We start from the raw sequence: 15,039 nt of genomic DNA on the forward strand, positions 1-15,039 counted from the left end.
TGGGTTTCAAAGGAGTTGCACTAGTTGGAATTCCACCCCTTTAAAGCATTCTGGCCTGCCAGTCTGGCTGACGTGCTTAGGCATACAGTATGTATATAGTCACAAGAAAAATAAAAGCCAAACTCCAGTAAACTGGAGTTGTGATGTAAATAATGCCACTAAAATTACCCACCGTGAAATTTACCCAGCTGCTTTGGGGCCACCAAAGGTCCCTAATGCAACAGAACCACTGGGGCTCCATTGCAGTGAACCTGCAAGAAGACTCTGAAACACTTGCATGTGGCAGCGATGGAATCCACACAAACCAGTGTGGATGTGCCTATGGAAAGTTGGGGGTGTGGCCACTGGATCCACAATCACATGCAATGGCCACAAATCCTCATACAAGGGATGCTTGTGGTTTGTAACCCCTGTTTTTCAGCTCGGGGCTGAAGAAGTGGCTGTTATTGCACTCCTAATTCCTGCATTACTAAGGCTCTGTGTGCATAAGAGAGAGTTTAATTTGCATCATATGAACAGCCCAGATATAACGTTATAGTAGTAACAGATGTGGTTCAGGCAACTAGTAATAGAATATAGGTCTTTTATCAGTAATTTTCTAGGTCAAATCCATTCTAGTAGTGATTGGTGGTGTTAGCATCTAGTGGCTATGCTTTGGCCTGTACTAGAAATGGGTTTGGTGATTGCAATCCGGTTCCTAGTGAACTAGTCTCTCTGTCATAATAAAATAAAACACTGCTACAACGGCCACCCTTGGGGGAAATGTCAAAAAAGAAGTCAAAGATCAAACAGGCATGGAGACTGTACAACTCGTCATCCTAGAAGACGGTCCTTCTGGCTGCAACCCCTTGGTGAGGCTATGTCAGGACTGCTCTGCCACTGCCAGTGTTGCACCTTTTCTGTGGAAGAAAGGAGGCCTCCAAGAGATATCAGGTAGACACCTTTCATCAGGTCCACACACACACTATGTAAGAAACAAAACTGTGTAGCAATGAGCCTGAGCCACTTAGTTCGGGTTCAGATTTCTCCAAAGCTAAGGGATGCTCAGGTTCCGATTTTTAGTTCAGCTCATTATACAGAGCAAGGCCAACCACAACGTTTGGGTATGGAGCGAGGCTAGTCTCAGAACTTACCTGCAGCTTGGGGGAATTCTGATCTGGGGATTTGGTTCAGGCCCATCTCTCATTATTATTTAACATTTATACTGCAGTGGTACTTAAAGGCCGCAAGCAGGTTGGACTTTGCTGTGCGAGGCAGTGCACAAGCGTATTAATAAATGATAGTCCCAGTCCCCAAATTCTTAATATTTGAATTGTGTGTTGATGTTTCTGGCAGGAAGATGCAAAAATCTAATGTCAGACTGGTGGGAAAATGTGAAATAAATAATATGCATCTGCTGTCAAGCTTTACTGTATTACAACAATTGCAGTCAGTTGGTCTTCCTGTAATAAAGCCCAATTGGTTCTTACAGATAAGTGAATAATAACATCATTTAGCTCCTATATAGCAATTTTTATCCATATATCTCAAAGCAGTTTCAAAGTAGGGAAGGGTCAGTATCATCTCCACCACAGAGGGGGAAACTGCAGAACAGAAAGGTGTAGTAACTTGTCCTATGTCACACAGCAGGTCACTGGCAACGCTGAAAATAGAACCCAGTCCCTGATGCCCATTCGAGTATCCAATCCCATGGCCACACTAAGTCCCATCATTTTTTCCTGGACATTGGAATTTTTCATGTGTGTTTAGTAAACAATTATCCATAGGAGCCACACAACAATGGATGCTTATTAGGTTTGCAAAACAGTGAAATTAAGGGCAGTTTATGTGAATTAGATGGCGGACGCAGTTGGAATGCCTGCTTGAAGTGATCATGTTTTGAAAGAAATCTAATTAGGCTGATAGAATTTTAGATGCCCATCAGCAGCCCAGGGAATGCACCAATTCGGCCAGTACTCCAACACTGAACAACTACCATTACCGTATTCCCTCCCTGCCCCTACCTCCTTCCCCCCCTCCCCCTTCTTTCCATTTGTCCTTTAAAGTGATGATGCTACATAGAAAAGGGTTTGTATAGTGGTAGGTGACTAGTGTCTAATTCTGAGGTCTTGGCCAAATTCTGGGTTGGGTAATTACATTCTGCCGACCTCAATTTCCCCTTGCAACTCTAATGAGGTAAAGGTCTCTTCACAACTTGTCGTAAAACATTGTGTGGTACTGCTGTGGGCTGCTAAACAGTGAAGAATACTGTTGAAACTGCAAGGGACGTTTGGGTAGAAAGAAACCAATGACCAGAGCTGGAATTTGGCCAGGAAAGCAAGATTAGCTCTCCCACTCTTAGAAAAAGTGCCAATGAATCTGTAATGACTACAAGAGGTCAGACCCTCATTAGAAAGCATGTGCGGGATCAGAGCACAAGGTTGTCTGACCAACTTTGAATTTCAGAATATTTGCACCCGGAAAGTTGTGTTTTATATTCCTTCAACAAACGAGTCAGCACAGAAGGCTGTGATACTGCAAGTCTGGAAGAGATTATCACAATTTTTTGTTTGTTTTGTTTTTGGTGGAATTTATTAAGTTTAAAGTTGGTGAAAAAAAAAAAGTTCCAGAAACTTCATCAAAGATGGTATCTTTAAAAATGTCATTGAAAACAGAAAGCCAACCCTAGTTATACAAGTGAGTCAGACAGTGCATATTCAAGCTTCAGCACCTGGTTGTGCAAAAAAAAAAAAAAAAGTCCTCATAAAATTTTTAAACAAGTTTAACAGGCTCTTTAGTAATTCAAATTTAGGTATTATAAATTATGCTAAATAGCTATGTTAGGAAGTACAAATAACTTTCTTGTCCTCTTAAAAATACAACTATACAATCGGAAAATTTTGGGCTAAGGTGATTTTGATAATCAACTCTCAAATTCATTTATACTAGTTAATACCACTTTACTCATCGAAGCTTATTTAGGATTTTAGAAAAACATTGTTTTAAAACTAGAAATAAAAAATACCCCAGCCTCCCCACACAAACATTGAATAATCTTCCGATTTCTGCTTCCTTCTCATCAAAGTCTTAATTTCTGTCTTCAGATTAAGGCAGCTATAAGTTTTGTCCTCGTCTCATTTCACCCATCTCCTTGATCTCGACCTTCTCATACTTCCCGGTCCTCCTTCTGGTAATAACCAGTACAATAATCCCAGTAATAATAGTCAATATCACCACTGCCAACACAGCAATAACGCCAGCAGTCAGACGTTTCATAGAAAACTCTGGTGGCTTTTCATCCACGTAGTAAATTAAAATTCCTTCCACATCCAGAGGGTCTCTGTTAACGGAGAGGTTGAATGCATTACTATGATGAAATATGGAGTCAAGTTTAACATCTTTTTCAAAGTAATAAGCCACATCAACTATATCAACATCTCCTTTGGATTTCTGGGAAGCATTTTGCTTCAGGTCAATATGGATGAATGGGTATTCATACTCAATGGCAGTAATGTACTTTGGTTGCAGCTTGTATCTGTTCTGAATGATCTGTCTCAGACCATCTGCCACTTCAGAAGCATTGAAGGCTTTAGACCTCTCCTTGTGTTTCAGTTCGATGAAGATCCAGTTAGTTCTGACTAGTTCATTGCATCTTAGGGTTGTGTCACCTTTATCAGTTCTTCTCACCCCAGCAGAGTTCACACACCAGCAGGTATTGGTCTGATTGCACTGCCTGGCTTTGAAGATACCACTATCCTCACAGTCTGGATTGTAAACTCCATCATTGTCTAAAAAGCCATGCTCAGGTTTGAAGAAACTCCTGCCCTTTGGGGTGCTCATTTCTGCCTTCATCAGTAGGCATTTTGAAGTCAACACTGAACAATTTACTCTTTGATTTGAACCCACCAATGTGCAGAGGCAGTTCCCAAATGTGTCTTCAGTGCATAGAGCCCGTCTGTTGGTCGCACAGGTACAGTTCTTCTGGGCAGATGATGATGCAGCTGCCAAGATCAAAACCAGCACAACTCCAAATCTAGATTCCATGTTCAAGGGAGAAAGAAGCCTGTGGGAAGAAATGGCAAGGGCTGTCTGAAAACTAAGCTCACTGACAGCCAGTCTCCTGGTTTTTGTGTATTGGTGAGCCACTCCCTATTACTCAACCCAAATCAGACCTGCCAGACAGGTTCTGCTCACAAACAACTGGTCTCTGGCAACACAGAAAACCCACAGAGAAGTCAGTGAGCTGCACCTTCTTCAATTATACCTTCAGGGAGTGGCAATAACTTCCCACCAGCCCATCCTGTCTCCCTCCCTCCTGCTGAATGAGGAAATACAATAGGCAAGCAGCACACACACCAATATAAAACGTGGCTCAACCAAACACAGAAGTGCCATTGGCCCTGCCTTGTGGATCAGAACACAAACGCAGTTTTCTAAGATAATGTGAGCCTGCCTGAGCCCCTTCCTTCCGGCTCTGTTTCCATCTCCTGCAGATATAAACACAGTTAGGGCCCTGTGCAGATGGGAACTGGAGCACGGAAACACACAAAAGGTAGGACAGCAGCCTACGCTGGTATTTCTGGAAGCCTTGCTGCCCTGATATTATGGGGGAAAAGTACCATAATTAGAGGTGGGATGAGGGATGTCACAGTTCAGGGCAAGGGCTCATGTATTTCCCTTCTGTGGTCCAGCAAAGGCACCCACTCATAAGTTTGTGGATCCCCAGCCGTTGCCTCTCTTGGGCTGAGACATGCATCTCTCACACCCCTGACTGAGGTATTTTCAGGCTATACAGTTCCCTGCCTATACTGTGACTTTCCCAGCAAAGTCAGACAGCCTAAGCAAGCCTGCTTTACTTTTCTCCTCAGAGACAGTAAACAGTGTAATTGCCACAGTTAAGTTACCAGACAGCTCTTCCTAAGCAAGCGTATTGACTCTAAGGGAAAAGCATTATAGAGAAAACATATTAAAAACAATAAAAGAACCTACATGCATGCTCAGCTTACCAGAGATCACCCCCTGACTCCAAGGACTCTGGCAGGTGAACACCTTCAACCCACACCAAGGGGTTTTCTTGTGGTTACAAGTTCATAACCCCTCCTACTCAGAACAAGGACACAGAACAGGCAAGTCTTTCCCGCCCTTCTCAGGAAGGATTGCCCCCCCCCACCCCGTAGACCGGTCTTGTCCATTTGCCAGATCAGAAAGAAGGCCCCGAGTCAATCTTAACTACGCAATTTACTCAAAGGTCCTTTCTTTGTTGGTCCCTGGAGACTCCAGTGTGAATTAGTATATGCGAGCCTCCCTCCAGGTGGTGGTACCTCTCCGGAGGTGTTACAACCTGAATGAATTTGTCTACCCATCCTCACTACTCTTAGTTTTTGGAGGGCTGTGATCTCCCTCCCCCATGGAATTACATACAATCCTTGGCCCACAACGATGCATAAACTTAATTCAATATGGTTTGTCCAGTATATTGCAGGAAATTACCTTAGCTGTCACGTCCCTCTAAAGAAGTGGGTATAACTAGGGTGCTGTCCAGCAGCCTAGGGGAGTGCACAGTCTTACTTCCTGGACAGGCTGATCCGTAAATGGCATTTTTGCTCTTACTTTTTATAATTTCATATAGTAAATATTTTGCAAGCAAGCCAGCATTCATCCTTCAAAATCCCATAGTGTCGCTTGTCCACCAGCCTGTATAATTTCTCTCTTTAGAGCCTCTGGGCTGAGCCCTCGCATGGCCCTTCTTACCCCTCAGCCTGTAGGTGTTAGCTTGAGATGGGGTTCTCTCACTCCCATCTGGTTTCTAGGGAGTGTGTGTGGTGCCTCTGTCTCCCAAAGGATTTGCTGCCCCAACTGTGGGTTGAGGTTCCCCACCCTGACAAACAAGGAAGAGCCTGACAGAGGCAGCACCACATTCCATCCAGACTGAGTACACCACGGTAACAGGAGTTGTGGACAGCTCAACAGAAGCTGCAGCTGGAGAAGAAACACAGCAGCTAGAAGACTGGAATCAAGAAATAGCAGCCCAGGAGCACCAGTGCTAGTATGAGAGAGAAGAGAAAGAGAGCCATTTTGCACTAGTTTAAGATGAGGGAGGCAAGGGGCCAGAGGATGCTGCCTGACGAAATACATCTGATCCCTCAAGAACACGCACAGGACGGGTGAGCTAGTGAGACACTGCATGTAGGATGTGTCATTGTTTCGTATGGGAGGTAACTCTCCTGTGGTTTATCTGTCAAGTAAAGAGCATAAAATCGAGTAACTGAACCAAGTGCGTGTGCTGACCGTTTACAACTGCTGGGGGCCCCTGAGGGAGTTAACCTGTAAACCAGAAGCTGAAAGGTTAGCGCTGCACCCAGAGGGGCTAGGCCGTTGGATAGTGGATTAAAACACTCAGTGTGATTAGGGACCACAAGATTGGGGCAGCGGCTGGACTCCATTGAGGTTCCAGGAGCTTAACACCCCCCAGGACATTCAGAGCACAGAGGCTTGGATTCCCCGGAGAGCAGTCCTAAAAGGCAGCTAGGAAGGGGTGCTCATTAGGATCTATGCCGGGGCAGGGGGGTGATACTGCAGGCAGAAGCGGATGGATGGAACAGCCCTCAGTTTCCTTGGCATGGCAAATACCATTTGGTTAATACTGCTCCTAGGAACATTAGCTCACATGTTTACACTGTCTTTGGTGAGGGGGTACTAGCCCCAGGCATGGACAATGGCGTTAGTAGTAGTATGGCTCCAAAAGGAGCTGTGCTGCCAAGGACAGGGCTAGGCTGGCAGAACCACAAAGAGGTAGCTAGGGCTAATGCTTCCTTTTCTCCTGGATCCCTGGACTCCATTGTCTCCTCCACGATCACACAATCTGCTCCTCCTCTGAAGGGAGCACAAATCAGTAATGTGGTCACAGTTTCCCAATCCTCTGTCCTGCAGCTCCTATGCTGTTGTATTTCTGGTTTCTTATTGCTTGGGGATTTTAGTTTTGTTTTGTATATCAAAAGTTCCTTTTAATCTGCTCTAATAAAATCGCAGCGCAGCAGCAATGTCAAATCAATGATGGGTTGACAGTTTCTCCAGTTGCAGATTATACTTTCATTTATAAAACAGCAAGGGCATTCCTTCCTTCTAGCGAGGATGGTTTCTGCCTCTCCTACTTCCCTTTGATATACGATTTAGCCCAAGCCAATAAAACTTACAGAAACTTTCACACTTGTTCTGTTACCTTATGGAGTGGTTGATATTGTCATGGCAGTTTCTGGAGATACTAAAATTTCTGATGGTGGGGTAATTGCTGTGTGGGCAACATTCCAAGTTTCTTAACAATCCACACTCCATGAGTCACTGTTTTCACATTTTCCCATTGCTGCCAGTAGGTGTCGGATGTTCTACTTGCTCATTGCCTGCGGACTTGGGTAAGCACAGACTCCTGAAACTCAGATACGCTGAGCAGCTTGTGCAAGATGTTGAGTGCCCTCAGGCACTAACTCACAGGTTAGGTCCTGGAAAAAACCCATATTCAAACTCTACTTCCACAGTGGTTTTCCCAGGGCCTGCCCTTTATTTAATTTAAGGCAGGTCTCATTGTAAATAGTGGATGAATTATTAGGAGGCTACAGTGGCTGCCAATTCATATTTACAACCAAATATGGGCCTAAATCAAACCAGCAGATCCAAATACCCTCAAACTTCAAGGAAGCTCAGACCTGGAGCTGAAATTGGTGGCTTAGCCCCCTCTCTATTTGGAACTGAATAAAAGAAATTGTTATAAAACAGTGTAGGGAATAATTCTTCATTGCCAAAAAGAGGAAGTAGGTAAATTCCTATATTTACTCCTGGTTCTTGTACGGGCTCGTTTTGTGACCTTGAGCAAGTCACTGCACTGCTCTGTGTCTTTCCCTCTGTAAAATGAAAATAGTAGCCACCGGCCTTTAGAAAGAACTTTGAGACCTACATGTGAAATTGCTAAGCAGTATTATTTGCAACTCTGATTTCTTATATTTTTTGTAATATATGAGGTGTGGTTTGTTTCAATTCTCCTCTCCTGGTATGAAGAAGCCATGTTGATTCTTCCTCTTTAATATCACTAATATCTACCTTTTCTCTCTCTCTCTCACACACACACACACGCACACACACACGCGCGCCCAGGGTTTGGTCATATGTTCCTGGTTACTGCCTCCTTCACAGCCTTCCATCTTCAATCCATTCAAAATACTGCTGATGAAGTCATCCTCTCCAGCCACTCCAAACTTATCACCCACCTCCTCAAATCCACCCCTTAGCTAGCTTCCTGTCTCTTACTACTGCACCTTCACCGTCCCTGCCTGCATCTCCGCTCTCATTTCCTCAAACTCCTCTACTTGCTCTCTACACTCCTCCTCAACCTCTCACCTTTGACTCTTTTACACTGTCACCTTGGAAAAGTCTCCCAGTCAAGCCAGCCCACCACCTCCAAAACCAATTCTTCCCCTTTAGCCTCACCGAGCCTCTCCTCACCCTTCCTTTCTTAGCCATGTCTCGTCTGCCACTTGTCTTGTCTCTTTGATGTTAAAAACTCTGTTTTTTGTTTTCATTCTGGAGAAGTTTGTTAACTCAGAGAGATCCTCAACTGGTGTAAACTGTCATAGCCACTGACTTCAATGGAGCTATAATGTACATGAGCTGAAAATGTGCCCATGAGTATAAGAATATAATTAGGAAGGCCAAAAAAGAATTTGAAGAACAGCTAGCCAAAGAAAAAAAAAATTGCGATTAGTTTTTGAGTAAGTACATCAGAAGGAGGAAGCCTGCTAAACAACCAGTGGAACCACTGGACAATTGAGACATAGGCGCCAACTTTCTCCAGCACCGGTGGGTGCTCGCACCCTCCCCCGCCCCGACTCCACTCTTTCCAAAGAAGAGAGTCAAAGGAATGAAAAGACTAAATGAAAGAAGCAAATCTACCTCAATCTACAGCCAATAAAAACTAATAACCAGTTAATTTCTTATACACACTGGATAGAATGATTTCTTGATGTCATCTCACGCTGCTCGGGACCACACTCTTATTTCAGATCAGCTCAATTTCATTTAATGAATTACCACACAGGACTGGGAGTTTTGAGAACAGGGTTCAATTCCTGCCTCTATTACAGGCTTGAGGAAGGATGGTCCAGTGGTTTGGGCATTAGCCTAGGACTTGGGAGATTGGAGTTCAATCACTTGCTTTTCCACAGACTTCTTATGTGACCTTGAGCAAGTCACTTAGCCTGTCTATTCCTCCGTTCCCATCTGTTAAATGAGGATAAGAGCACTTTCTTACCTCACATGGGTGGTTAGGAGGATAAATCCATTAAAAAGATTGTAAGAGGCTCAGGTACTATGGTGATAGGGGTCATATAAGTACCAAAGTACCAAATAAGTACCAAAGATCTACTTCTTAGACCTTAGGCAAGTCCCCATTATCTCTGCGCCATCTATAAAATGGGAACACTCATCAGAATCAGGGTCTTACTGTGCTAAGCACTAGACAAGGGGTAGGCAACCTATGGCACGCGTGCCGAAGACGGCATGTGAGCTTACTTTCAGTGGCACTCGCACTGCCTGGGTGCTGGCCACCAGTCCGGGGGACTCTGCACTTTAATTTTAAATGAAGCTTCTTAAACATTTTTAAACCCTTATTTACTTTACATACAACAATAGTTTAGTTATATATTATAGACTTATAGAAAGAGACCTTCTAAAAATGTTAAAATGTATTACTGGCACGCAAAACCTTAAAATTAGGGTGAATAAATGAAGGCTCGGCACACCACTTCTGAAAGGCTGCCGACTCCTGCGCTATACAAAAGACAGCCCATGCCCCAATTACATCTCTACCCCCTATAACACGAGCCAATATAACACGGGTTCGCATATAGCACGGTAGCAGCAGGGCTCCGGCTGCTGCGGGGAGCCCCGGGCCCTTTAAATCACCGCCGGAGCCCTGCCGCTGCTACCCTGGGGCTGCGGCAGCGCGGCTCCACCGGCGATTTAAAGGGCCTGGGGCTCCCCGCAGCGGCTGGAGCCCGGAGCTCTTTAAATCACCGCCAGAGCCCTGCCACCCTGCCGTCCCTACCCCGATATAACGGGGTTTCGGCTATAATGCGGTAGGGATTTTTGGCTCCCCATGACTGCATCATAGAGGGGTAGAGATGTACCTTATATTCTAAAAAGACAAAAAGTAAATAGAAGGTGGGGAAAATTGATACACTATCAAAACAAAGCAATCAGAGTGATAGCATGTTAGAACCAACTGTGTTTCTGATTCCACTTTTCTCTCTCTCTCTCAAACACACACAGTTTTTAATGTAATACAAAAACACTAAAGATTTTAGGGGAAGAGACTGGTGGAAAGAAGGAACAATCAGGCCTAACACTTAAAAACACTAATCTTCAGCTGGGAGATGCTATATTAAAGCATTATATATTTAGCTAAATATATCAGTGTAACAGAGCTCCATCTACTGGTGCTTATCACACTTATTTGAACCACATCATTTTTAGTGTTAATTTGTGCTTAATATCCAATTCTTAAGTTATTTCAAAAGACAGAGAACTATTACAAACACATAACACAGCTGTAGGGTTACTTGATACACAATCTTGCAGTGAAAGAACATTCTAAAAATAGCTACCAGGAATACAGACCATGTCTGAGCAACATGTAAACGTGTATAACTTACCACGGGCAATGACAGTACTGTGTATGAATTCCTGCAACTTACACAATTTTCCTAGGAAATTTACTTCTTATTTATTCGGGGGGGTTTAAGATATTGATGTACAAGTCAAGCACATGGTATAAATCCCTGTGAATAAATACTGCAAACAATTGGGTCTTTAAAACTTAAAACAACAGCCAACAAACACACATGTAAGTATATATGAACTCAGTGAACACACACAGCATTCATGGGAGTTACAACATATACAATGGATGAAGAGAACGTGTCGTTTTCATTTCCCAAAGGAGAGGTGTTTCGTAATATTGCATTGAGCTCAGTTGATCACAGCATCAAGACAGATTCAATTTAAAGTACTTTGGTCAACTTGGTTTTAGGTCTTCTAAGATGCTGCTTATTGTTTTCTTCTCTCTTCTGAGCAACTTATCTTGGCAAAATATGACATGTTATAAAAGATTAAATAGCACATTCTAGCATCGTCATACTAAAAACATGGTGCTCGTCAGAAAAGCGTCTGGGTAAAAAATAGAGATTTCTTAGTAAAAAGAAATTATTCCCTGTGTGTGTTTAAAGTCATTTTTGCTACTACAGTGAGAAAGGTAAGTTTTTACTATTTTTTTTAAGTCATATTAGCACTGTATAGCTGACACAACACTAAGGAAGAGTGAGCTGGGTTCTTTTTTGGCTCATATACTGTCAATAGAACTGTTAACTATTATCACAAATGCTGCATTTATTATTTGTTTGTAGTGTTGCTGTAGCCTTGTGGTCTCAGGATATGATAGGGAGAAGATGGGCAAAATAATATCTTTTACTGGACCAATTACTGCTGGTGAAACAAAATACATTTATTACTGGCTATGACGCATGAACCAGAAAGAACACAGCTTGGATTTTAGATCCAGGATTAAGTTTGCAGCAATAGCAGTTACAACCATTTTTTCTACAAGTACATTGAGCAAATTTGGACCCTAATTCTACTTGTAAACTGAGTCAACAGGTCTCTGGACAGGCACAAGAGTCCACTCACGAGAATGGGATTGCAGGATCAGAGTGTTGATGTGCAAGTCAGAGTGACTCAGATTCCACAATTTAAAACATCTTGTACCCAAAACATCTTAGCTGATACAGTATATATGACTCTTTAAAATCAATTGCACATCATTATTAATGTTTTCGCTCACTTTAATCATTAAAAAGGGGGCACAGCAGCCAGCAAATTTAGTTTCCATTATTTTAGGAATACTGCCTCACTGTATTTTTTTTTTTAATGACTCAAAAAATAACAACCAGAACAAAGACACTACATCTACCACATACTGCAGTTATACTTGAGGTTCAAGTCTTTTGACAAATGATTTTGTTTCTACAAATAACTATTTACAACATATTTTAGTACAGATATATACAATGTGACTTTTTTTTTATAGAGTAACGTATAAAACCGATGAAAACTGAAACAATACTTGATAAAGGAATACTCCAAAATTTAAACTGAGGGAGATGGGAAATCTGTTTTGTGAGCAAAATGTGTAGTCTACAGCTAGAAATACTGAGAGCCATGCAATACTTTCATTTAGGAAAGAGGAGAGAGATGGCATTTCACATTACATGCAATCTAGGGGAAATAAAAGGTCCACAGATTGTATCAATGTGTGTGTGTGTATATATATATATAAGGATTGCACTTCTTTTAAACTGAGGGACTATACACATCACACTAGAATCCAAAGCCTCTTATCTGCAGATTTACACAGTGCAGAAGGTTCTCTAATATTATTAAGACAATAGGTCTTGAACACAGCCTGGAAAAAGTCTCTAGTTATGTATGTCCACGTTTTTTCTAAAATTAGGTTCAGCATCATCCACTTTGAAATGAAAAGGGACTAAACTCCATTTTAGAAGGCTCAATAACAGCTGATTTTACCTTCTTGGAAACAGGTATCTACTTGGGATGTGATTCCACAATATTAAAGTTTTGCAATCCTCACTTTTAATTCTTCACATAGCTTTTTCCCCCCTAAGTGCACAGAGCAAGATGAAGTTAAGATGTAAATCTGAAATATTTTAAATTGCATTTTTGTTATACAGGGCCAGATATAAAATTAAAATGTATATTTTATAGTATGATTAGATCCCAAAACCACAAGGATAATCTAAGTTCTTGGTTACTCTCTATTTTCAAATACCTCAGACATTTTGGCCAAGATACTCTTCACATACAGTATTAAGTGTACACTCATCACCAGTCTGCCCATGATTCAGGAAGGAATCCATCACTGATATTCTTCTACAAAAATTTACACACTGTGATACAGCTGATAAAATGTTTGGAAGTTACGATTTCTGAGAACAGTATTTCTCTCTTGAGGTTCAATTACAAATCAATCTGCTTACCTGGCACTAATTTATCTGAATATATAATTGTATCAATGTATAATTATATCAGAAGCTGATATGAACAGTGTAGTTACTTGTTAAATTGCTATTGTAAAGAGAAGGGAAGTGATTATAACACATGTGCACTTCATTTTCTTTCCTGCTGTGCAGCTAAGACAAACATTTTTTTGGCTGCCACCATACAGTGCTAGATTTTGCCATATGGCATTAACCTGTGATAACCAGGAAATGACAGATAATGATGATCTGATAGAACAAGATAGCATTGTGTCTCTGTAATATGGAAGATCGGAAAGAGTACAACATGTAATAACCAGAACTTATTGTTTCCACTGGAAACTGTGGCAACAAGAAGTGACAAATAATTATGTCCTGCTAGCCTTATTTTCATGTATTATGGAAGATGGGGAAGGGTATGCCAGAAAAAAATTGTCTGTAGTGGCTCAGAAAGGAATAGCAGAGTGGATTAAATTAGGCAGAGTACAAGTTTAGAGTAGATACCAGGAAAATTAGTATCAGATATACTATAATCTTTGCAGTGATAGAGTGGTATAAATCTCATTTGCAGAATTATGCAAATTTAGACAACACAATGCACTACGGGACAAATTCTTCCCTCTGATGTACACATCTAACTCTCAATACAATGTGTATCTGAGGACAGAAAGAAGGCCAAAATTCCATATTCAAAGACTTAGAGGAGGGACCCTCTCCTTTAGGCACAGAAACAGTGTGCTATATTTCAGCTTGTCCTTCCCAATGGTAGGTTGCTGGCCAAATGATAACACAAAGTTTGTGATACTATTCAATAATTTTTCAGCATGTAAAAAAAACAAATTTCACATGCAATCAGAAAACATTTGTTAGAGCTTTTCTAAATGTCTTTTAGAACCATTACACTATCTGAGATACTGGATTATGTCCCTATTACTGTCATCTGAGACAATAACTTTGAAAGAGGAACAATGGATAGTAGTCCATACAACTGAAATTTCATCACTGAAAAAGCCATCACATTGGCAATTCATTTGCACACGCATTCTTATTTTCTTCAGCTGTATTATTCTGCTTCTCACTTTTGTAGCTAGAAAGGAATAAGTTTTCTATCTGAGTCAAGAATTCTTCAGCAATGAAGCAGTTCGTTACCTTGCCCAGAGTCTTCCTCATACACGCCAAAAGCTGGTTTAAAAGAAAATAATTATTAAGTTCAGAAACACATAATAACTGCTCAACTTAGACATTTCAGTAGAAAAAATGAAATAAACTGTTTTGTCTTTCTAGCTGATGAATGCTGTAAAAGTAAACCTTGATTTATTTGGCAGGTTTGCAGAAACCGTTCAATATAAAAAGTGTATACAGGGATTACCATAAAGAAACAGATCAGTGATCCCTTTTAGGGATCCTGACTCTGGGGTCCTGACTCTGATAGTTCCCTATACCAACTGCTTTAGAGGAAAGCCAAGCACAACTGGATCAATTGTACTTAAGGGAAAAATTATTTTTCACTTTAGCTGATCAGTTTGTGTTCAATAGTTGGCTATAAAATATAGGATTGAAATAATAATCTTTGCATCACAGGACTTACATTATTCTATAGACAATTATGCATGGGATTCTTTACCATAAATCATAGAATAGTTAAATTCAAAAGATCTTTCTGCCAGTTCAATTTTAGATTTAAGTTGTTTATGAACAGTCATGTTGAAAGAAAAAAAATAAATGAGAGTAATTACTGCATGTCTTCTGTTTATATGACTTTTGCTTTGAGCAAATTTTCTGTCTTGTTTATGCAATTAATGTTACAGATTCAATTATCCAGAACTTCATAAAATTCTCAATTATGCATGACAAATATGGAGCAACACCATTTTAAGAATAGGATTATGGACGTAGGAGACTAATTCTCTCAATGTGCAACAACTCTTGTTGACGTTAATAGCAGTCAAACATGCAGAGAACA

The 15,039-nt window shown here is 41.2% G+C and overlaps 2 protein-coding genes across 5 annotated transcripts in view; both read right to left on the reverse strand.

Moving 5' to 3' along the window:
- Window positions 1-2,572: 2,572 nt before the first annotated feature.
- TACSTD2 (tumor associated calcium signal transducer 2) lies at window positions 2,573-4,023 on the reverse strand. Its single transcript, XM_045026088.1, has one exon. It carries the CDS (start codon window positions 4,021-4,023, stop codon window positions 3,094-3,096), a length of 930 nt encoding a protein of 309 aa, XP_044882023.1. The 3' UTR covers window positions 2,573-3,093.
- A 6,702-nt stretch (window positions 4,024-10,725) lies between these two features.
- The window catches only part of MYSM1 (Myb like, SWIRM and MPN domains 1), a 29,076-nt gene continuing 24,762 nt past the window's right edge, over window positions 10,726-15,039 (reverse strand). For all 4 annotated transcript variants that reach the window (XM_045026085.1, XM_045026086.1, XM_045026084.1 and 1 more), the window contains one exon: window positions 10,726-14,258. In XM_045026085.1, coding sequence (XP_044882020.1) covers window positions 14,091-14,258 — 168 coding nt within the window. In that variant the 3' untranslated portion in view covers window positions 10,726-14,090. The remainder of the gene's footprint in view (window positions 14,259-15,039) is intronic.

The sequence above is a fragment of the Mauremys mutica genome, chromosome 8, assembly GCF_020497125.1.
Source record: "Mauremys mutica isolate MM-2020 ecotype Southern chromosome 8, ASM2049712v1, whole genome shotgun sequence".
Lineage (NCBI taxonomy): Eukaryota > Metazoa > Chordata > Testudines > Geoemydidae > Mauremys > Mauremys mutica.

What these genes read in the sequence shown, in the direction of transcription:
- TACSTD2 (XM_045026088.1), bottom strand. Translation starts at nt 4,023, where the DNA reads ATGGAATCTAGATTTGGAGTTGTGCTGGTTTTGATCTTGGCAGCTGCA.